The following is a 23,060-nucleotide window of genomic DNA, read 5'->3' on the forward strand; positions in this document are numbered from 1 at the left end:
ATCAGTCTCAGTACTGGGGATTCACATCCCTCAATCTCACTTGAGAAAAGTTCCTTCAAAGGTCAAAATTTGTCTTGTATTACATCTCAGATTTGATTCTAGATCAAGTACCAGCCAAATGTTTGTGCGATTAGGTGTGTCCAAACGTTTGACCGACGCTGTACATCACTGCAGAACATCTATGAATTTTACTGACAGTTCTATGCAAAGACCTCAGATTATTTAACTGAAGTGTATTTTCTAGGAACCAAAACCTTTAAAGTAGAGTCCTAAAAATCAAACTGTTCGTTATTATAATAATTAAACTACCATCAGTATCTCCATCTTCACCAACTGCACCATCATCGGTGTCTGTATCCCCCTCATCATCCTCTTCCTCCTGGCTCTCAGGTGTCTGCGGGTTCTGTTTGTCTTCGACAGGTTCCTCTACTGGTCCATGGGAGACAATGTCGACATCTGTCATGTGACCAGATCAGATATATACGGTTTTGTCGAAACTTCACCAGCCACACACATGCACAGAGCAGAGTCTAAATGATGGAAGTGTCCTTCAAATAGCAGCTACTGTGGAAAAGTGTGCAGTGAGACAGTCACCTGCAGCTCTGATAGAACAGTGTCGTCATTCAACCACCAGAAGTCAATCAGTGACCAAAAGCTTCTTTTACCCAGAGGAAGAAAAACAAAGCAGCAGTTTGGAAACTGTGGAAACAACCCATATTACCCAACAAGCCCAGGTTAGAGTACCAACATGTGCCCTGAGACAAACTACCTCAGAAACAAACATACTCAGTGGTTACAGAAACCATTGTGTTATTCAGTGGACAAGAAACCTTAAACAGCTCAGGTGGATTCGTTGTGACACAGTTTCACTGTTAAAACTGCAGGTAACACGACACACTTCTGCTCAGAATGGATTTAAAAACATAAATAAATTAGATAAACTGCTTTCTAAAATGTGAAACTACAATTTAGAATTTAAGACATTTGGTCAAGAAAGATAAAAAAAAAACAACTTAATGCTGTGACTGGTCTGAATGGGGTGCTGTGTTGGAATAAGAGTAACACATTTGCAGCCAGATGTCCCGTCTAAACTTTGTACCATTTGCATGCTACAGGTGTTTAACTTCAATTACAACAAACTGGTGTACTGGATGCACTTTTGAATTTATTCTACAGGTCATTTAAACCCTATTAAAAACCACATCTCAGCTCAATTATCCTGCATATTTTCCGATGATATTTACATAACTCTTCAAGAATGAAATCTTAACCTTAAAGTTTCTGGTGTCTTTTCAGGGTAGAAAGCTAATGCATTTACACAAAATACGTTCAGACCAACATTAGACTATATTTAACCATATTTGTAGACATTACACCATAAAAAAAGTTAATACACTGAGAACATCCTCAAAATGACTTTTGCTCTACAGTTAACACATCTTACTTCACCCTGCCGCTTGGTCAACAGCCTCTCGTGCCATGTTCAAAGCTGGAGTAGCTGTTTTTAGTCTATATTTTCATAAAATGCTTAACAAACAAAACTAATTACAGCATGTAGGTTAAATAAGTAATTAAAGCAAAATGCTTGGTTGTTTTGTGCGATATTTTCTTCCTTGGATTATCTGTATTTGGGTTGATTGATAACTTCTCTGAGACAATTGTAGATTTTTTTTTTTAACTTTCAGGGTGGCTATTTTTTTTCCTAATTTAAAAAATTAAGTTTGACTCTCACTGAACAATCCAAGATCTGGACAGTAACATATTTAGGAATAATGTGGATGTTTGTGGATTTAGATCAATGTGAATCTACATTTCCCATCTTACTGCTACCAGAAGACGGCTAAAGCATCATTATCACGTCACCTTCAACAAAATAAGAACAGAAGACGTAAAGCTAGTTTCCCACCATAGCAAACACATGAACAACAAAAGCAATGAGAGCAGTGAGCGACAGGAAGGTACATGGACTGGACATCATGCAGGAGGTCGTCATGCATCATTAGTACAGAATGAGGAAGTGAAGTTAGTGGCCACACAATACAGCAGCAGAGAAGAGGTGTGTCCCGGAGCAGACCAGAGACATGTGGACTCACCGAGACTGTTGTTTTCTTTAATGCTTTTCTCTTGTAGCTGTTCTAACCGTGCTGTAAACAACAATGACAGCAGAGAGAAGCGTTGACTCACAGAAACTCCCAGCTGGATCTTACAGCTCTGATCCAGCTGCTTCATGTTTTTGCTACTTCTTGTGTTGAACAGACAGTTAAAGTCGTGTAGGATGTGAAAAGGTAGCTTGCTAAAAGTTGGAATTAAGCATTTTCATACACATCAGGACTAAGGGGCCATAAACTATAAAAAATTTAGGTGCGAGACTAGGTTTAAATTTACATTGTTCCATATGGTTAGATTTAGGTACCTGGTGGTCAAAAATCAGGGTCAAACAAAGACTCCATGAAATTAATGTGAGTGTAGGGCTGGGTACCGTCACTTATTTCCTGCATCGATTCGATTCACAAAAGTTTATTACGATTTGATTTTAATTATATCCGATTCAGTATTGATTCATTTACAGCTAATTATGTAACACTATAGAACTATTTTTCTTGAATTTAAAGACATTTTCAGACACTTTTTTTTATAAAACACTAACAGCATTTACTTCACAATCTACATCAGCTATCTGGGAGTAATCAGATTACGGTAATAATCTGATCCGACACATCTACATGCATTTTTAAAGTGCCAGAACAATACAGTGTTTCTCCAGATTCAGAAATGCTGCAATAAAGAAAAAAAAAACCCTCAGGACAGAAAAAAAAGTGAAATTTTTTAAATGTCCTGGTTAAAGTGTTTCATTTAGTGGAGTCACTCTAAATATTCTGAAAGTTCAGATCTCAAATAAGGTGCTGATGTTAATAAAAACCTACAAAGAAAACTGGATCCATCCTCTAACGGAAACCTGGACACAGAGAGCAGGCGAAGCTATGACATGCCCTCATGTAAATCAGACAAACAGCATCAGACTGTTTACTGTTTGATAAAAGGATGAAGTGTAAACCTGTTCTAGAGGAAATGTGAATTTAAATTACCATGTAGGATTTATTTCAAAGTACGTGGTGTACTTTGTGCGTGGTGACATCACTTCCAGTTGTGGAACGTGGCGGCGCCCATTAGCATTAGCCTGCTAATATGAGTGCCACAGTGTTAGCAATTGCTGCTAATGTGAGCGGTAATACACTGCAAAAGACTATAGAGAATGAAATCCACACTGGTGAATGAACACATTTGAATTTGATATTATCTCGGCAAGAGAAGCTGATTTTGGGAGGAGGCAACAAAGGAAAACAGTTGTGTGTGTACATATGGGGATCCTCCATGCCGGGGGCTAAGCATGCTCAGTCTGGGGGTTGCTGATGCGGTGATCGCCCTTGTCTGGGTGGCTGGGGTCCTACACCGCAGCCTTATGGCTGCGGTGTGGGCCCTGGTCTGCCCTGATCAGGGTGGTTGCCATGATGATAGCAGCTGTAGGACATGGGTGGACTGGCTCCTGGTGTGGATGGATCCCCATGATATTGTTTCCTCACAGCAGCATCAAGCCAGATGTTTATCACTTTTAGTGTTTTATACTACTTTTAGTACAGAGACAGAAATCAAGGAGTCGTGTGCAAAATGGGGGTGAGGGGTGTATCTGCTTTGTGTGTATATATGCATGTTTGTGCATGCAACTGTTTTTTGATATGTAGTCACTTTTGATGTGTGAAAAGGCTCGTTTTGTTTTTAATATGCATAAATTAATTTTTCATGGGAAGCACTTTGTGTTGCCCCAGCATAAAAAGTGCTTTATAAATAAAGTTTGATTTGATGTGCTAAGATCTTGCCGATCCACTGTAGGTCACGAGAAAGTACAAAATGACTTTAAAAAAGAAAAAAAGAAAAATAGATCGCTAAGTGTATGAATTGATTTTTTTTTTTTTTTTTTTTATCGATTTTTTTCGTAAACCCAGCCCTACGTCAGTGTGTGGAAAATAATGACTCAGCCGTATTTGTACCCTGGAGAGCAGCGAGCCTCTCATTGGTGAAGTCGTTGTCAGCCTGTAGAGCTTCGATGCGAGCCTGGAGAACCTGCTCCTTCTCCTCCATCTCCTCAATCCTCATCTCCAACTCTCTCTTCTCTGTCGCTCCTCGCTGAGTCAGCTCTTCTTGCCGGCCCTCTGCTGTCTGGAGAAGAAAAGGAAGACGGCAAAGGAGAAGACAGAGGGGGTAGAAGAATGTGGAGCAAGCAATAAATGGAGTCAGGTTGATGAAATGAAGGACAGTGGGTACAAGGTGTAATGTGGAGAAATGACAACATGTCAAATGACAATAAGTAAAAAAACAATTTAAAAGTTAATTGTTTAAAATGAACTATCATCTAGGTCAATAGGATTCTTGTTAAAAAAATTGCCAAGAATCTTGGAAAGTAAATACATTGGCCATTAATTCAAATATTCACGGAAGATTCTGTTTTTATTGGTTTCAGCATACAGTGTGTTCAATCTTCTGAGTTTGTTCAGGTACCTTAATTTTATCAGTGAGCTCTTTAATCTCATTTACAGCTGCGTTGTACTTGTTGGACAACTCCCTCAGCTCCTCCTGACTCCTCTCAGACATCTCCTTCAGGTGGGTGCACTCATCCTCTGTGTTACTGAGCGAACGCTGCAGCACAGCAGAGAAAAAGCAAAAAACAATATTTTGGTTTCACAAAGACAAGTCCAAATGTCTTTAAAAAAAAAAAAAAAAAAAAAAGACTTCATAATGTGCCCTACCTCCACCTCCGACAACTTCCTGACCACCTCAATCTTTTCCTGCAGGACTCTTCTCAGGGACTCCTTTGCTGTCGTCTCATAGTTGTGTTTGTCCTCCTGAAGAGCCAAGAGCTCCTTTCGGATGCCCTCCTCTGTCTGGGACTGTGAGATACAAGTTTATAAAACTTTTGCTTTAATTCAAGTCCACTTACTGGTAATTTTTCTGACAGATTGTGGGTTTTACCTTAGAATAAGCTTGTAACTGGCTGCCCATAACCTCCAGTCTGGAAAGCAGACGGTCTTCATCTATCAGAGCCTGGAACAGAGACACAGTCAGTTTACACTGACGCATACATGGGCTGAGAAAACAAGAACATACCTGAAATGTGTTTGCTTATTATTACTACTTGATTATCTTGATTATACTTGATTTACTGAAAAAAATTACAACGATTCATGCTTTAATTTTAAGATTACACATATTTAAAATTGTTTAAAGTTGTAATGTACTTATTAGATGATTTACTAAAGTGTAGTGAACTTTAGCAAAGGTATGAAAGGAATGCTGACTCTGAGGACCCAGTATCTTAAAGCTAAAGATGGATTTAAGTCTGACTAACCAGAATATAATGAAAATGAAAAAATACTGTAAGAAAGGTTTAATTAAATTAAGCTTTGATTTGTTTAAGCTAGTTTAATTAAATGTGCCAGTGTTTAAGACCTCACACCGGCACCGTAAGACCCCAGAGGATGTATCGTGAGGTTTACTTTTCTTCATATTGCTGAGCAGAAGCAAAGAATGAAAGCCATATTTCCTACCTGCCAGCTGCTCTCTGAGGCCTCCTGAGTGGTGGTTAACAGACGCTGCAGAGTGGCTAACTTCTGCTCCAACATCTGCTCTCGATGTAAGGCCTCCTGGAGAAACAGGACAGAAAAGGAGGTGTTCATTGACTCAAATGGGGGTCAAATGTGGACATTTAGCATTAGTCATTTTTCTCTGTACTTTTTTTTTTTTGTTTGTTTTTTTTAGGGGCAAATATTAGTCTTTGTGATTGATCTCTCATTCAGATTTTATACTGCTTTCTGTATGCTTTAAATTGTACTTACTGGGGTACAGTCATTAAATGCATTTAATACAATAAAATGGATTGCTTCTACATTGTTTGGACACTTCTAATGTTTAACTATGCTTACTTCATTTATTGCTTACATTTCCAGTCATTTTAGGTGCAGCTCCAAATAACTACCACTAGGTATCAGTGCATTACCTGTAAATACTGGGAGAGCTGGAACAGTTCCTGAGAATACATACTGGGAGTATTGGCTGCAACCTGGACAACACAGACAAACACAACGTGGACACATATTGACAGTTTGTCAGAAATGAAGGTGGAGAACGCAATTAAATAGGCTGTTTATGTAAACATACGCAATAAAGGCAAACAGGAACACACGCAGTCTGCAGATACAGATACATTACATAACAAGAAATGTATATTTTTCCAGTCAAATATTTAAACACATACAGACACATAACAGAGTACAGATACATTCAGTGTGATTTTATCATGATAACATGACTCATTAGCACTGATACAAGGCCAACACAGTAGCCATCTTTCCTGGGCATGTGTTCATCTGGTGGTGGACTTCAGGAGGAACAGATCAGACCTGAGGCCCGTCTCCATAGAGGGTGTGGAGGTGGAGTCGGTCAGTTCATATAAGTACCTGGGACTGCAGCTGGATGACAGACTGGACTGGTCAGAGACCATCAACGCCATCCACAAGAAAGGACAGAGCCATCTGTACTTTCTAAGGAGGCTGAGGTCCTTCAACATCTGCAAGAAACTGCTGCTGATGTTCTACCAGACTGTGGTGGCCAGTGTCTTTTTCTATGCTGTGGTGTGTTGGGGAGGCAGCATAAAGAAAAGGGACGCAGCACGGCTGGACAGAGTGATCCGAAGGGCAGGATCTGTGGTGGGCACAGAGCTGGACTCTTTGGTCTCAGTGGCAGAAAAGAGGACCTTGGAAAAGATCCTGACCATCCTGGACTCCTCCTCTCACCCTCTGCACAGAACTCTGAGCAGGCAGAGGAGTGTGTTCAGCCCCAGACTACTATCCCTGACCTGCTCCACCAACAGACTCAAAAACTCTTTCGTACCCCGGGCCATCCGGCTGTACAACATCTCGCTGAGGGCGCAGGGGTCACAACCACAACCATAGTCTGAATAGTTTTTATGGACATGTGCCTTTTTCTCATTTGGAAGCACATTTGCTCTTATCCCATTCTGTAAACACTGTCTCAGCAGTTTTTGCACATCCTGCACTTTTTCACTCATGCACCTTGTTTGGCTACCACCGTCAACATATGTACATACTTGATCACCTGTACAGTATATATGTACATAGACCATAATAATGACTCTTGTTCGGTCCAACTCGGAGTGTGGTTTTGCGTCACAGCACATCTAGCTGAGTAGACATTACAATGAGTGTACAATAGTTTTTACCATTTTGCCTTCTTTATCTACCGTTGCCTCTATTTAATTTTAAATTAGTCTAGTTATGCTTAAGTACTAACCCCTAATGTCAAGTACTAACCTTTAATGTATGTATATGCTACTGGATGCTTGAATTTCCCTCGGGATCAATAAAGTATCTATCTATCTATCTATCTTCGAGGACATATTTATCAGTGACTGCAGCACATAACTGACCCTTAATCCACAAACCTTCACCTAGACCCTCAATGTTTGCCATTTTCATATCGAGTACAAGTGGAACACTTTGTAGTTTCATGAATATGTAAGCATCCGTTAAAGGTCATGATGGTAAAAATATCATCAGAGAGAATGCATAACAGAGGAACATTAAAGCCTGTTACACACTCCGCGAGAAGCAAGAACTTTGTTCTTGTTCTTGAGGTCACAAGAACAAAATGATGTCACTTTGTTTTTGTAGCAGCATCAAACCAGATGCTTATTTCTTTTAACATTTTTATATCTAAATTCAGTTAAACAAAAACTAGGGATTAGAGTTCATGTTTCTATAGGTTGGTAGGTAGAGAGGGAGGGAGGGGGCTTGGGTGTAAATAGTTTTTTTTATTATTTTTTTGTATATGTGTGCGTGTGTATGTGTGTGAAGGAAATTTTTATGAGAACTGTGTTTTTAAATAGCTCTGTTATACTTTAGTGTTACATACTTGTATATTTTGGTTTTAATAAGAAAAGCACTTTGTGTTGCTGGTTGCATAAAAAGCACTTTATAAATAAAGTTTTATTTGATTTTGTTCTCACAGGCGTAGTTGCTCACATCTTGTTCTCGACACATCATCAAGTGTCTTATGTTCAAAATTTTATATCAAGTCAGCAAATTACTTGTCGTCAGAAATGTTGGGCCACACTGACAGTGGTACGTTAAGTAACTAGAGGTCCTTTCTTTGTAAATACAGTTGCCAGACTAACTGCATGACCATTTTATTTCAGGGGGAGACGATCTCCACCTCCTGATTCAACATATTTTCCTCATTATTATTAGCTGCTATTAAGCCACTCCTAAAGAAAAGGACTCTAGACGCCTCTATAATGAACAACGATAGATCTGTCTCCAACCTCTCTCTTACTTCTACTGGTTAACTGGTTCAGGTCCTATTTAGAAGGCCAGAGTTATTTTGTTACGATCAGCAGCTATGAATCCGAGATAATAGCCATGACTTGTGAAGTCCCTCAGGAGTCAGTCCTTGGACCTCTTCTGTTCAGCTTATATATGCTCACTTTGGGTCAAATATTACAGAACTATAGCATTAATTATCAAAGTTATGCAGATGATACACAACTTTATGTGTCTCTGGCACCAGATGACTGCAGTACAATAGACTTATTGTGTTAGTGTCTGGAGCAAATAAACACCTGGATGAGGGAGAATTTTCTACAATTAAATGAAGACAAAACTGAGATTATTCTGTTTGGTAGCAAAGAGAAGAGGGTCAGCATTGGCAAACACCTGGAGGTTCGTGCTCTTAAAATCCCAGACCAAGTTCGTAACCTTGGAGTGTTGATAGACTCAGACCTGATTTTCAGCAGCCACATCAAAGCTTCACTAAGAAGTTTTTTTCCAGCTCAGAAACATCAACAGAATTAAAAGTTTAGTCTCCCAGAAAGACCAAGAGAAACTCATCCATGCATTCATCTCCAGTAGGCTGGATTACTGTAATGGTCTTTTAACAGGACTTCCTAAAAAGAGCATTAAACATCTGCAACTCATCCAAAACGCTGCTGCTGGAGTTTTAACCAGGACTAAGAGATCTGAACACATCACACCAGTTTTGAAATCTTTACACTGGCTTCCAGTCAGTCACAGAATATATTTTAAAACACTTCTGGCGGTTTACAAATCCCAAAATGGTTTAGGCCCAGAATACATCTGTGATGTTCAGAGAATATAAACCTAGTAGAGCTTTTAGATCTACAGACTCTGGTCAACTAGTCCAAACCAGAGTCCAGACTAAACATGGAGAAGTAGCATTTAGCTGTTATGCTGCAAACAAGTGGAACAAACCGCCAGTGGAAATTAAACTTTCACCAAATGTAGACATTTTTAAATCCAGGTTAAAAACATTTCTTTTCTCATGCACCTATGCATTAAATCTGCACTGTAACTTTTTAACTTATCTTGCTTTTAATCATTTTAATGTAATTTATGATTTTATTGTGATTCTTGCTATGTGTTGCTGCCTTTTACTATTTCTTAATATCTGTAATGCTTTTGTTTTATGTAAAGCACTTTGAATGGTCCTGTACATGAAATGTGCTGTACAAACTGCCTTGCCCTGCCTTACCTATTAATTTAGGGATGCTGTGCTAGGGTCTGAATTTTCATCTCTTAAAAAATCTGCCATGGTACAAAGGGCTAAGTGAGTCGAGGGTGATTGGCAGCTTACTGAAGCGGCACAGGTAGATAGGGAGGCACTCAGTTTTAATTGTTACCGTCTGTGTTATGTCATGTTTAACTCGCCCCTCTGGGGTGGGGGGGTTACTCAGGATCCTAGTCAGGATCAAGAAAAGTAGTGATCTGGTTTGTACACAGTAAGTGAAAATTGTGTCATTGTAGCCCTTTGAAGTCAAGCTGACAGCCTCTGCATGTTTATGAGTGTGCAGCCAAGTAAGTGTGTGTCTTCTGAGACCTGGAAAGGGAAAGGATCCTGCTGTAGTGCATTTAATTATATTAGAGAAGTGGTTCAAATCTAATCACAGCTTCTTACACGCACACTCACATCAGCCTACATTCCTCAGGTGGGTTACGCTGCGTTCCTGCTGTTAACACTACTGGAGGGAGACACTGAAAAGGGCGAGTCAGCAGAGGAACGTGGCACGTTGTGGTATAGTATACACACACACACAAAACTTTCTATCCTGGCACTGAACTGCATTGTATGGTATGGAATATTACAGAAAATTATATTTTTATGTCTCCATTACAGCTTTCCTTTTAAAAAACTTAAGTATAACATTATGTCAATGCATTTGTATAAATGCATTATTTTAAAGCTCTATTGGTTCCCGCAGCGATACAGTCTTCATACAGTCTCTAACAGTGTTGAGACTTTCTGCTCACTGTGCTGCAAAATATTAATATAAAAATATCACTAGAGAAGTCCAGAAACTCGCTAATTATAGCGACAACTTGCTAAGTTAACAACACAGTCAACAATACAGGGAGATATTGTGGGGGCGGAGCTGCCCGCTGCAGTGCCTGTTTAAAATGGGTGGAGGCAGCTGGTCCTTTCCGCAAACCAGCCGACGCCAACATGACCTTTAAGTATACCTGTGCTAATTAATATCTAACTAAATACTAAATTAAAGAATCGATTAGTTTCTGAGAATCAATTTTTTCTTAATACAACACTTGTAGAAATAATAAATTTTTGTCATTTCTGGTACTTTATATTTTAGTATAATAAACTTAGTTTTGAATGATCTGGCAAATGTGGTAATTCCTTAGAAAAAAAAAGGGGGGAGATGGCAATTCTGCTGACACTCAGACACCACCGCAAGTTTTCCTGTGCCTGTGTTCCTGATAACACATGGACACGTATGAGCTTTGTCAGCCAACAACAAGCAACTGAAGACAAACAAAGTTGTTTGATTACCTTGGATATATTGAAATTGTTGGATTTTCCAGGATTCAACATCAAAACTGCACTTCAGCAACAAAAAAGTCTAAACAAATACAATAATTTACAACTTTTCTCTGAAAAAAATAAAAGTTACAGATGTTAAAATTCAAGCATATCCTGCAGCTCATTTGCTCCTATTTGTTTCAGAAGTGAGAATCAATTCACAACTGAGAATGATGTCACATCCAAGTTTAGAGTAGTTTACCTGGAAGCTGGAACAACAGTAAAATCTTTTTTTGTACAGCCAAAGATATCTATTATTAGCAATACATGTTAGTCACACATGATACTGGCCAGTTACATGGTGTTTTTTAATTGTGAAGGGTTCTGATTAGATGGGGGCAGACGTGACGGATTTATGTCTATCAAAAGAAAATAAACTCCAGTTCCTGTTACTTTTCACTTTGTCTACAACATGGAAAATGACATAAGAACCATTTTTGCTTTGATTTTGATTATAGTTTTGAAGCAATGCTGTTCTCAAATTCTAAGAAGGGCCCTCAAATTATCTTGGTATCCTGCTTGATGACGCTCTCACTTTAACCCCTTAAACCCTAGGGTTTTTGGAGGTGTAGTTTGCCTGAAAAGACCTACAAAAATTAAATCAACAATAACTCTGTAATTTTCAGGTCAATATACATAACCTTGGTCTCAATGGATAGGTAAGCCCCTATGGAATATTAATCCAGTATCAGAAACATTGTGAATGTTCATATGCCTGTGCAAATTGAGATAAGCCATAGGTAAAAATAAAAAAAAATATCCTCGCCTAATTGTTTTTTTTTATACAGATGAAAACATCATGATAGAAATTATTATGTGCATAAAGACACCACTGCATGCATTCAGCAACCCCTTGACTACAACTGTACAAAGTTTCATGAGAATAGAACACAGCTCATAGCTTTTATGCAGGTTTTAGTGTGGATAGAACCAGGCAGACTCTACATTTGGCCACTTGGATACTCAAACTGTGCCAAATTGTGCTGTGTCTGTATTTCCTCCAGATTTTCCAATACAGTGTATTTGGTTTTTTGTAATTTCTTGGACATGTTTATGGCTTTTATCCTTCGTTCTAAATGTATAAAAAGTTATAATGAAGCAAAAACATGAACGCTGTTCGACATTCGCTCTTTCCGGTGCGCCCACGTGCGTAACTGCAGCAAAATGGCAATGATGCTCCTTTGTTCACGGGCAAGTATTTATACCTGACAGATAAAGTGTCGTTCACGTGTAAGATATCGTTGGAAAGCTTGTAAGATGTAGAATTCGACCAAACTTTATTTACACTGCCAAGACCCACAACAAGAAAACAAAATGGCTGTGAATGGGAGCATATGACATGTTAGCACATGACGCAGTTTCATGATTATGGATTACTACGCTGTGAGTTTTGGTCGAAGAACAGTGTGGATAGACTGAAAATGACCACAAAGGGTAAGGAAATAAAAAATATCGCTGTTTGTGAGAATAGCTTTGGGATTTGGTGCTGTATTTGGTGATAAACTTGCTATCTGATAAGGCTAGCTGTGATATGCAAAGGTTAGCTTTGCGTTTGTTTTGAGACTGACATGAGGTGCTTGGCGAATATCTTTTTATGCTTGGTAACATATGAAAGTGCAGCTTTTCTAGTTTCATTTGATACCCAATATGTTGGGGTGGAGTGAACGGATCACGCGTTGTGTTGCATTTTGTTTCGGGTGTTACTCGTTATGGTGGCGCTGTTGTTTGTTGCATACGTATTTTAAAGTTGTTATTAAACAAATACTTTGATGACTAAATGCACTTGGAGACTTGATTTAGTGGCATTAGGTATTCTTCTTTAAGACACATTATAAATAAAATATCCTTACATCACTAAAGTAACTTTTTTACACACATGAACTTGTGTTTACACCTGTTGGACCCACCTGTGGGTCTGTCGGGCTTAAGAGGTTAAACCCCATAATAATCTTGTGAGGAAACTCAAACTAATAATGGGGTTTTTTTTCTTTCAAAACAAATATTGTTTTTCTTTTGAGGTGAAAAAGCAGCATGTCATTGCAACTTTTTTTATCTGTTTTATTTAATGGAGATCTGTTTTATATGAATGACTCAGCTCAATGTCTGAGAAAGCCTGTCGCTGTTTATTATGCTTCTTTGAGGTTCATTACAAACCGTAGAGCCCTGACCCATCACTGTGAACTGTATTCTCCAGTGGGTTGGCCTTCTTTGTCCACCAGGAGGTTGGGACACTGGTACACTTTTTTCTACAAGGCCATGCTTGGGCTACTGCTCTTCTATATTTGTAAACTAATTACAGGGAGAAATGTTGATTTGCATGACTTGCGATCAAATAATCATTTGTTGCTCTGTACCATTTGCCCACACTGAATTGGGAAAAGGGGCCTTTGTCTTCTCTGCCCCGTCCACATTGAACATGTTGCAAGAGGACTGGAAATGAACAGAACTTATTTCATTGAATGACTTAAAATCCAGACTGAGAGAACTTGAGACAGCCTCTTTAACCTCTAACTGTTTTCATAATTTGTAAGTAATTGTAATTGTTTATTTTAACTGTTAATTGTTGTAATTAATACTTTGGTTGTAACTGATACTTTTTGCTGCCTCTTGGCCAGGACTCCCTTGCAAAAGAGGTTTTTAATCTCAATGGGACTTCCTGGTTAAATAAAGGTTATAAAAAAAAAAAAAAAAAAAAAAAAAAAAAAAAAGCAGCAGCTTGACACTAGCATACTACTTCACTTCACTGGTCAGCTGAGGAGGAGAAGGGAGATAGACTACCGTACAGTAATCATGACAGGTCAAGGGAACTAGCATGCACAAAACAACCAGAATTCATTTAAAGCTTAATGAACATATGCTTGATCGAGAAATTATTCAATTCAGATTTAAAATCGCAATAAACCAGCCATTTACTTTGGATTTAAGTTTAATTCGGAATGGTAATGTTTTATTTGGAATTAGGTGTTTACAAGAACATTTTAAAGGGGATTTCATTTTTATTCTGAATTAAAGGGGAATTAAAACTCTCAGGTAAACATGGGCACTGTATTTGTGTGCAAACTGCAGCAACATGTTCACTAATTAGGGGTTGGACAGTTCTACGCATGTGACGAATTTATTAAGAAAAACAGACAAAAGGGGTTGTAACTGGGACTATTTCCACGTTTTATGAGATTCACAGCCATGCTGGATTTAGAGGTTGAGGTGGTGAGCTTTCTACAGCTTTATGTGATAGAAACTTTACTTCCACAAAGGTTCCAGTTCATTTCTCTAACTCTCTAGAGTATTTGGAAATTCCATTAGATAGACAGTCGCACCATTACTCACAGCAACAGTGTCACTGAGGATAAAACTAAGCAACATAGAGATTCCCTTACAATTAATATCTATTTGTTTCTATAAATTGATAAGTTAAAGATAAGGACTTGCTCATACAGATGCATCTATTTGAAGTTCATCATAGCTACCAGTTAGCTAGTCCCAACACAAAACAGCTGGATTTCAAACAGAGAGCATCACTGTTCCTGATCCTAGAGTCAGAGTTTCTATTTTGTCTTCATGGAAAATAAGACTCATTTTTTTACATATTTTAACCTTTGGTAAACAAATAAATTGTCAGATGAAAAAACAAGTGGAGAAAACACTGATCCACAAGAAACATTTCTCTAGCTCTGCAGTACCAACTGGCATCAATCCCTGCATTCCTCTATCAGCTGACTGTTCCAGTGTGTGTGTGCAAAAACACTTGTGGATATTAAACTTGACCAAAACAGACACCACCATACACATTTAGCTGCCTCACTGAGGTACAGCCACACATGAACATGCAAATGTACTGAACTTATATATATAGTAAATGGAAGGTACTTAAATAGCACTTTTCTAGTCATGTTTACGACTCAAAGTGCTTTAACACTACATTCACCCATTTACGCACTCATACAGCACTTCTATTGTTATATATACTACGTGCTCATTTCACACACATTTACACAAGACACCTGGGGATCAGTGTCTTGCTCAAGGACACTTCAACATGTAGTCATGTGAGACAAACAATTTGCACATGGGACAGAACACCACAAAAAAAGCAACATCTGCTCTTACCTTGTCTATTGGTAGTGGTAATGGAGTCTGGATGACACTGAAAAAGGAGGAAGAGAAAAACAGTTTATCACCATGGAAACAGTCAGGAGAAAAGACATGAAGTACACAAAGTAACCACAGTGACAAAAGTAAAAGAAAATTGCACTTGGAAGATTGTGTGACATTTGTTTTAAACGTCCTTATTAGCAAAAATCCAATTTCAAAACAACTAAGTTGCAGCACAATAGCTGGGAAAAAATACCTCAAGTCTGATGATGCTATAATATGCAAAAATCTATATAATCTGATTAAAATCCAATTAATAATGGCTTCCTGTCTTGTAAAACTGACACACACTTGCACACATAAAAATAAAAAAATTATAAAATAGAGTAAAAATGGCTCACTGTCAACAATCTGAGCAGAAAAACAAATATGAGTACAGCACTATTTTTTATAAGTCAAGCTTGAATTGATACAGTAGTGAACACACACAGAGGAGCTACTGAATAACTGGCCTCAGACTAAAGACACAGTCAAACAGAAACACTGCTGTGGATGTTAAGTGTGTTAAATCAGTGTGTTGTGGTGGTTGTGTGGGAGATTATGAGCATCAAAAACACAATCAATCATTGAGCTGAACAGGCTTTCGTTAAAATGCAGAGAGGCTCCATGATGAATGTGAACGTTCATTCATACAGAAAAGCCTCAGGCCTGTTCTTAGAGAAGCAGAATAGCTTGTAGAGAAATTTGTGAATTTCCAGTTATATAATATTTGATTTGAGATTGTGCTCAGTATAGGAGTGGTCAATATTGTCAAAAATTATCCATGCATTATCTATTCCACTTCGTCCAATGAAGGTCGCAGGGAAGCAGCATTTAGCAGGTGGGAGGCAGGTCACACCCTGCACAGGTCCCCAGTCCAATCTAAGGCCAACATAGAGAGACAAACAACATTCACACTCACAGTCACTCCTAGGGAGAATTTACAGTTACCAATCAACCTAACATGCATGTCTTTTGACAGTGGGAGGAAGCTGGAGCAGTGACTCCTCTGCATCAAGAACAGTCCCTCCCGGATGACTGAATGTCTCTCCTTTTCTCTGAGGGCGAACCCAGCCACCCAGCAAAATCATTTCCTCTACTAAAATCAAAATTTAATATATTGCATAGCCCTACTCAACACTGCTTTTCTTTTCCATGTTTCCTTGTTCCCTCACTCAGCTGAGCTCACCTCCGCTGCATGAGTTGAGGCGCAGATAAATTATGTCATCGCGCCAGAAATGTGTGATATTGAGATATCACGTTTCTTTTAACTGTCAAAACATCTAACACCAGTTACTATGGACGCATAAAGTTCTTGCACTGAAAGCTCTGCATAAGATCAATGATACAAGCCGTTTGCCCTGCAACGTGGAAAACAAAGTTCAGTACAAAGGCAATGTGCTGCATAAACAACACAAGACTGTAAAATATAAAGCAGGATGAATAAATACTAAAAAAAAAGACAACAGAGTCGCTCAGGAGCTCAGACAATCATAGAAGAAAGTGGTTGAAAGATAAACTAGGAGGACAAAAGCTGACTAACATCTACAATGCTGCAGCACTGGAGACCATCCAAAGGAAGAGGCTGAGGTTTGTTCCATGAGTAATTTTAAAGGCTCCTTTTCTTTCAATAAAAAGTAGCTGAAGTTGTCTGAAAAGTAGCAAATAAGTTAAGATGTCAAAGACACAACTCAGCTTTTCCTCTGTGCTACGCCTGATCATGTTTGGATTCAAAGCCTGTGCATAGAGAGCGTGAACATGAACTGAGTCACACTTAAGAACTTGCTAGTTAAGTGCAAGTGTTTGCTCTTACTTCTCTTCTTGCCTGTCAGATATTACAAAGTCCAACTGCACTTGATGAATCAGCCATAGATGTCTTATCTTTCATGTCCCATCCTCAAATCCTGGGATTTAATGTTGTAGGAAGGAAAATGTACCATAACATATGGAATCTATTATATAACAGACTATTGAAAATGATTTTGTACCCATAATTTCATTTAGACCACTTTATTTAAATCAGGATTTTGTCACTTATGTAACATGGAAATGCGTTTTGATGCTATTTGTAAAAAGGACCAAAGAGAGGATATGAAAAAACAAGATGAAATTCAGAACAGATGTTATAATTTCCAGAAAAATACATGAATTAATCAAACACTTGTACCATCCACCAAACCATAGTGTGGGAAACAGTGGGTTTATATGAATTCAACCTTGTATTAATAGCTGTATTTTTATTCTTAAAGACATGTTTAAATTTGAGCTTAAATTTGAATATTGTTAATGAAATGTTTAACAAATGAAAATACATGTTTTTCAGCTGAACTCTAACGACATTCCTTATTCAAACTCATATGTAGTTTGATTTTAGACTGTTTTCTTAATACTATTTGCTTCTTTATGAAATTTACCTTAGGTGATTTACAAGTGCAAAATTACTTTACAAATCATTTAACAATTCTGCTGCTGAACTTGCATAAAGTTGCCAGTCACTCATCTGGATGAGGACACAAAAACGTTCACTCTGTTAGACTTAACTTGAAGCAAAATAATGACAGAGTACACCCCGCAAAATATATTTTCAAACCCAATAAATTATCACGAATTTCCACTATCGAGTAAATGTATTTGATTTGCCACAGCACGATTCACCACTCTTTAAAAAATATATATACAAATTATATTTAGTTTAATGCAGTTTAATGCAGTATTTGCATTACAGTCAGAGTTCAGGAATGAAGCTAAACTTGACTTTGAGCAAAAAATAACTCAACTCTGTCAATGTTTAACTACCAGCCAGCAGGGCAGGTGAGAATTATAGCAGCTCCCACAAAAACCAACTCTCACTATGTTCACAAAAAAGGTGTGGTGTGAAGTAATCACAGTACAAAGATGGAAAAAATTAGATACATTACCAACACAAAGAGGCTTTTAAAATTGTTAAAAAAAAAAAAAATGTCTTTCTTTTTTATTGCATTACAATGCAGAAAACAACCAAGTAAATACTATGCTGAGTAATAATGACTACTCAGTCCTGTGAGAGCATGATGGAAAAAGGGAACTGTTTTTTTCTGTCTAGTTGGTAATGACAATTCAACTAACAGGCTGCATAACAACTGGAGTCTTGACAGTACTAGAGAAATGTTGCTCAAATTAGCAATATTAGCAGACTGGAAAGAAAAAAAAAAGAAAAAAAACTGAATAAGCTCTTACTTTGTTGTCCCCCCCTTTTGAAGATAAAAGAATCTGCAAACCGGAATTCTCTACTCATAAAAAGTATTTTTTAAAACCATTTTGAGACCAATCATGGGTACAAAGTGCAGACCTGAACCTCTTTGAGAATCTTAAGGAAGTGCTGGAGAATTGGTCGGACTTTCCCGTCATCAATACAAGATCTTGGTGAAAATTTAAAGCAACACTGGATGGAAATATATCTTATGACATTGCAGAAGCTTATCGAAACAATGCCACAGTAAATGCTGCTGTAATCACACACACACACACACACACCGACCCACATTTATGTAAGTGTGTTATATGAATAATCATGAAATTTGATGTTAATGTTAAAACAAAAAGCAGAAGAATATCACTTCCAAAGGTACAAAGAATGAAGCATTATATGAAGTCGACATCAGGAAGAGATACTGAGGGAGTTGGCTAGAAAACCTTTTACATGATGAACCTTGACCTGCAAATCTTAACAGCTCTGAATGGCACATTTTGAAGAAATGTGAAGACAATTTTCTTCAACCTCGTAGTTCAGTTAGTGATGCAGAAGTTGTTATATGCAAAAGCTTTTTTCTGTTGGCTCCCTAAAACTGGCAATAATCAAACCTTCTGACAACTTTTTTAAAGCCAAATTTGGCAACAAAAACTGATCAGTTCATCAAGAGAAACTTTGTTAATTAAATACGTTTACAAGTTTTTTTTTAAAACAAAGGGAATTGCAAATTAAAGCAATTACTCAACCATCAACAACTAAGACTCAGAATAAACATTTTATTCACCAATTTCTCATAACACCTAACGATAAGCACATTATCGTCACATTAATTGGAAAATATGCTTTCTTAACTACCCTTCAGTCAAAAATGCCCCCCGTTTTTAATTAGGCCACCAGATTCAAAATCAGTTTAGGAATAGCTGGTTGTCACTGAATATTTCAGGTAGACGTTTCGTAATTATCTTCAAAGGGTGAAGTGTGGACAGATTTAATTGCTGGGGAGAGGAAGAGTAGTTTTTCTAAACCCAAAAGCCAATTTTTGGGCCAATGACTGTGGGCATTATTTTTGGGTTAGAAGCTCTTATGGCTAAATAAGTTCTATCTCCCACAGTAAGGAATCCTTAAAAAAAAGATCCGGGATCCAGGCAGTGATCCGTATCACCCACAAAATCTAATCACTTGCTCCTATTTCTGAGATTTCCTGAAAATTTCAACAATATCCATCCCTAACTTTTTGAGTAATGTTGCTAACAAAAAGAAAGATAAACCAACGCTGCTGAATACATGACCTCCGCCTTGGCAGCGGTAATAATATTCTAAGAGGACTTTGGTGCATGGTGCACCAGCAGTGCAGATTCTCTACTGAGACCAGGGCAACAACCTCCACAGAGAAACACCATCCATCACAATAAACACCAGAGACTTTATTTTCCTGAATTTATTGCGCTGAGTTCAGCAACTCAGCCGCAGAGCTGTGTGGCAGCTGATCTGTCGATCATCGGAGACCTAGGAAAGACTAAAACAACCTTTAGGAAAAACAGCTACCTTTCTTAACCATTATGCCGTTATAAGGACATATGTGTAATTGTGAAGTGGATTTATTAATTTTGTAATTCATTAGTTTCATACATATCCACTGTATTTTGACCTTGAGAGATGTTACGCTGGGACTGTGAACTACAAGATTTGTATGACTGACTTCCAATAAAATGGCATTTTTTGACCCACTGATATATATATATTTTTTTAACTGTCAAAAAAATACTTATCTTTCATCATTTTATTGCAGTTTAAAGTTCAAAATACAAATCTAGTAAGCCGTCCCAACCTGACATTATTTTATATGAACAGGGCAGAAGGGTTAACACGTCATTCAACTTGAATGCGTCATACCTTCTCGTTTACATGGAAATAGTAATTCCAAATTGAGGTTTACATGTAAAACAAGTTTAATCACCTTTATTTAATTCCGCTTTAGATCTCGGGAGTTGGGAAGGGTTCTGATTGGACAGGGGGGTGGACGTGACATATTTACGTCTACCGGAAGTAAATAAATTTTGTCTTCAACATGGATTTAAAGCAGAATGACCGTATACATCATCGAGGAATTATTCAATTCAGATTTAAAATCAAAATAAACCAGCCACTTACTATGGATTTAAGTTTAATTTGGAGTGGTCATATTCATTCAGAATTAGGTGTTTACAAGGACATTGTATTTTGTTTTTAAAAAGAGAATTTAATTTTATTCTGAATTATAGGGACTTAAAACTCATGTAAGCATGGCCTATGACTTTTCCCACTATACACAGTAACAGAGCAACATACTTTAGACATTTAGAGAATACATTATAGTTATGATTTTCAGTTTTACTTAAACTTGCACATTCATTCTAATTTTTTTTTTTTTTGTCTTGTCATTTTCTTTTTGTATTATTTTCTTATCTTTTATATGCATCTCCTAATTTACTGGGGAAGCAGCTGAATACAAATTTCATTGTACTGCATTGCGTGACTTTGTGTCTACATATGACAAAGTCTAGAACCTTATGGAAACTCATAACAATTTGATATTAGTGGCACTTTGTTCTCATTTTGAATACTTACTTAAAATGGTACAATTCAGCCGCACATAAGAAATCTAACTTGCCATGTCTGCAAGATGCTTCATGCAAAACAAAGGTTAGCAAAGGTTGTGAACAGATTGCAAGTGCAAACAGTCATAAAATCACATAAAAAAAAAAAAATATTGATATTAGCAAGTTAACGAGCTAGTACTAGGCTGGGTCAAGCATCTTGTCCAGTACAACCACTCTACCCCCCAAGGTGTAGCAACCCCACATGCCTTCATATTACCACAGCTGATTTCAAAAGGTGATGGTGAGTTAGTATTGTCACTACGCCGATCATCCCTGCAAGTACTTTACCAAAACTCGGTCACCAGTCTAGGAGTGTCCAGTGTTCGGTGTTGTACAAATAAGAAAACCCAGCCATCAGCTCCATTAAGGGGAGAGGGCCTACCTGCAGTGTCTCAGTCACTTGCCCCATTGGTCCACTTCTCCAACGGTTATCCCCGGAACTCCGAACCAGGCCACAAAACCCCTCTAGCCCTCACAGCGTCTACCGCCCGTTCCATAATCAGTTCATTTATTAGACAAAGACAATAACGAAAACAAATAATCCGCACCGGGGTTATGGAGAGAACCGAGGAGGAGTCCTCACACCTGGCTTTTCCTACTTTCTCCCAATCCTTCCCCATGTCGCACCAAGCAGGCATTTATCATCTCAGCTGCCAACTGCACCTGACCCCACCTCCCACAGCATGACAGCCAAAACCTCTAACATGGACGGTGCCCTGACAGTATGCCCACAAGTAAAACATGAAAAGAGTAGTACATTCAACAGAGATTTTTTCCCATTACCTACTGTATGATTACAAATTGTAGTCAATCAAGAAGTTAACAGAAATCTACAAAAGCTGAAGGTTTTGACAAGCAGCCTTGACAGAGAAGGTTGGCCAGGAGACCAAAGCATTCAGCTGAGCACCTTTCTGTGTGCTTAGTCCTGCAAGTGTCCGCTCCATCACAACAGCAGAACTGAGATGAAAAGGCCCAACAAAAACTGTCAGCTTTTCTTCTGCCTAAATAAAATAGATTGTTTAGAAGTAAATAACAGTTGCTTAAATGAGCCTGATGTGACCAAACCTGTTTCAAAACAGGTCTCCCAGATTAAAACTGTAGCACAACAAATGTTACTGCCACCATGGTTTTGCCAGAAATACTGGATACTCTACTCAGGGTCTTGCTTGTAAATTCTTTTAGGAACACAGTCAGCAGAAATGTTTATTATAAATACAGCCAGACCTTTTACAAGGTGCTACAACAGAGGAGAGCAAGTGCTCATACATTTCAATTCCTTCTGATCACTGGAGACTTTTGACATTTCCAGTGAAGGACTCATTTCCATACTTGTCCCTTCTTCCTTACTGCATTTTGCTCACAGTTGGTTTCTATTGCATTCATTCAGTCACAGCAATAGATCACACTCAGATTCTTATCACTGCTGCAACCACCGTACAAAATGACTAAGTCGACCACAGTTCTGTCACTCAAACAGCATCATCACAGCTGGAGGCCATCTTCGCAACAAGCAAACTCAAAAAATGTGTGTTTTTCTTTTACTGCCAAATTTCACACAAATCTGATCTTAGAGAATCAGATGTGGTTTTAATACAACTTTAATACAATAAAAGCAAAGAGAGGCACTACACTGCATGCAAATGTTTTACAATGCTACAATAATAAATGGAGAAAATGTCTTGCAAACATACATGGGGTTATGGAGAGAACCCTATGGAGAGAAGTCTTCCACTTCATGATGTTAAAGAATTAACTTGAGGTTAAATCATCACAGCATGCCCTGCCTGAATCAAGAAAACCACTCATTATCAGCCAGTATAGGCTGCCAAAACTTCCAAAGTATTTTTTTAAACATAGCATGCCCTAAATTCACTGATCTTCAACAGAAGCTCACCAGAACATCAAGCCTGCCTACACAAGCACAGAAAGTGCGGCTGGCCCACAGAAATCAATCATCCACATCAGATCTAACTTGGAGTGTTTTGCATGCAGTCCACAGCAGACTGATGATGGAAAACATTGACAACAGTTTCCATCTGAGCCGTGCTCAAGTCTTATTAAAAACCAAATTAGTTTTAGAAACGGTGCAACTCAAAATTTGA

The 23,060-nt window shown here is 38.1% G+C and overlaps 1 protein-coding gene across 10 annotated transcripts in view; it reads right to left on the reverse strand.

Annotated features, from left to right (window-relative positions):
- slmapa (sarcolemma associated protein a) overlaps positions 1-23,060 on the reverse strand; it is a 71,237-nt gene that overhangs the window by 21,750 nt on the left and 26,427 nt on the right. For 4 of the 10 annotated variants that reach the window (XM_041979877.1, XM_041979872.1, XM_041979873.1 and 1 more), the window contains 9 exons: positions 15,067-15,103; positions 6,050-6,112; positions 5,601-5,696; positions 5,026-5,097; positions 4,803-4,943; positions 4,555-4,692; positions 4,047-4,215; positions 2,094-2,144; positions 310-456 (listed from right to left, as the gene is read on the reverse strand). In XM_041979877.1, coding sequence (XP_041835811.1) covers positions 310-456; positions 2,094-2,144; positions 4,047-4,215; positions 4,555-4,692; positions 4,803-4,943; positions 5,026-5,097; positions 5,601-5,696; positions 6,050-6,112; positions 15,067-15,103 — 914 coding nt within the window. The remainder of the gene's footprint in view (positions 1-309; positions 457-2,093; positions 2,145-4,046; positions 4,216-4,554; positions 4,693-4,802; positions 4,944-5,025; positions 5,098-5,600; positions 5,697-6,049; positions 6,113-15,066; positions 15,104-23,060) is intronic. The other 6 variants (XM_041979879.1, XM_041979880.1, XM_041979878.1 and 3 more) reach the window with 3 other exon arrangements.

The sequence above is a fragment of the Melanotaenia boesemani genome, chromosome 3 (genome assembly GCF_017639745.1).
Source record: "Melanotaenia boesemani isolate fMelBoe1 chromosome 3, fMelBoe1.pri, whole genome shotgun sequence".
In the NCBI taxonomy this organism is placed as follows: Eukaryota; Metazoa; Chordata; class Actinopteri; order Atheriniformes; family Melanotaeniidae; genus Melanotaenia; species Melanotaenia boesemani.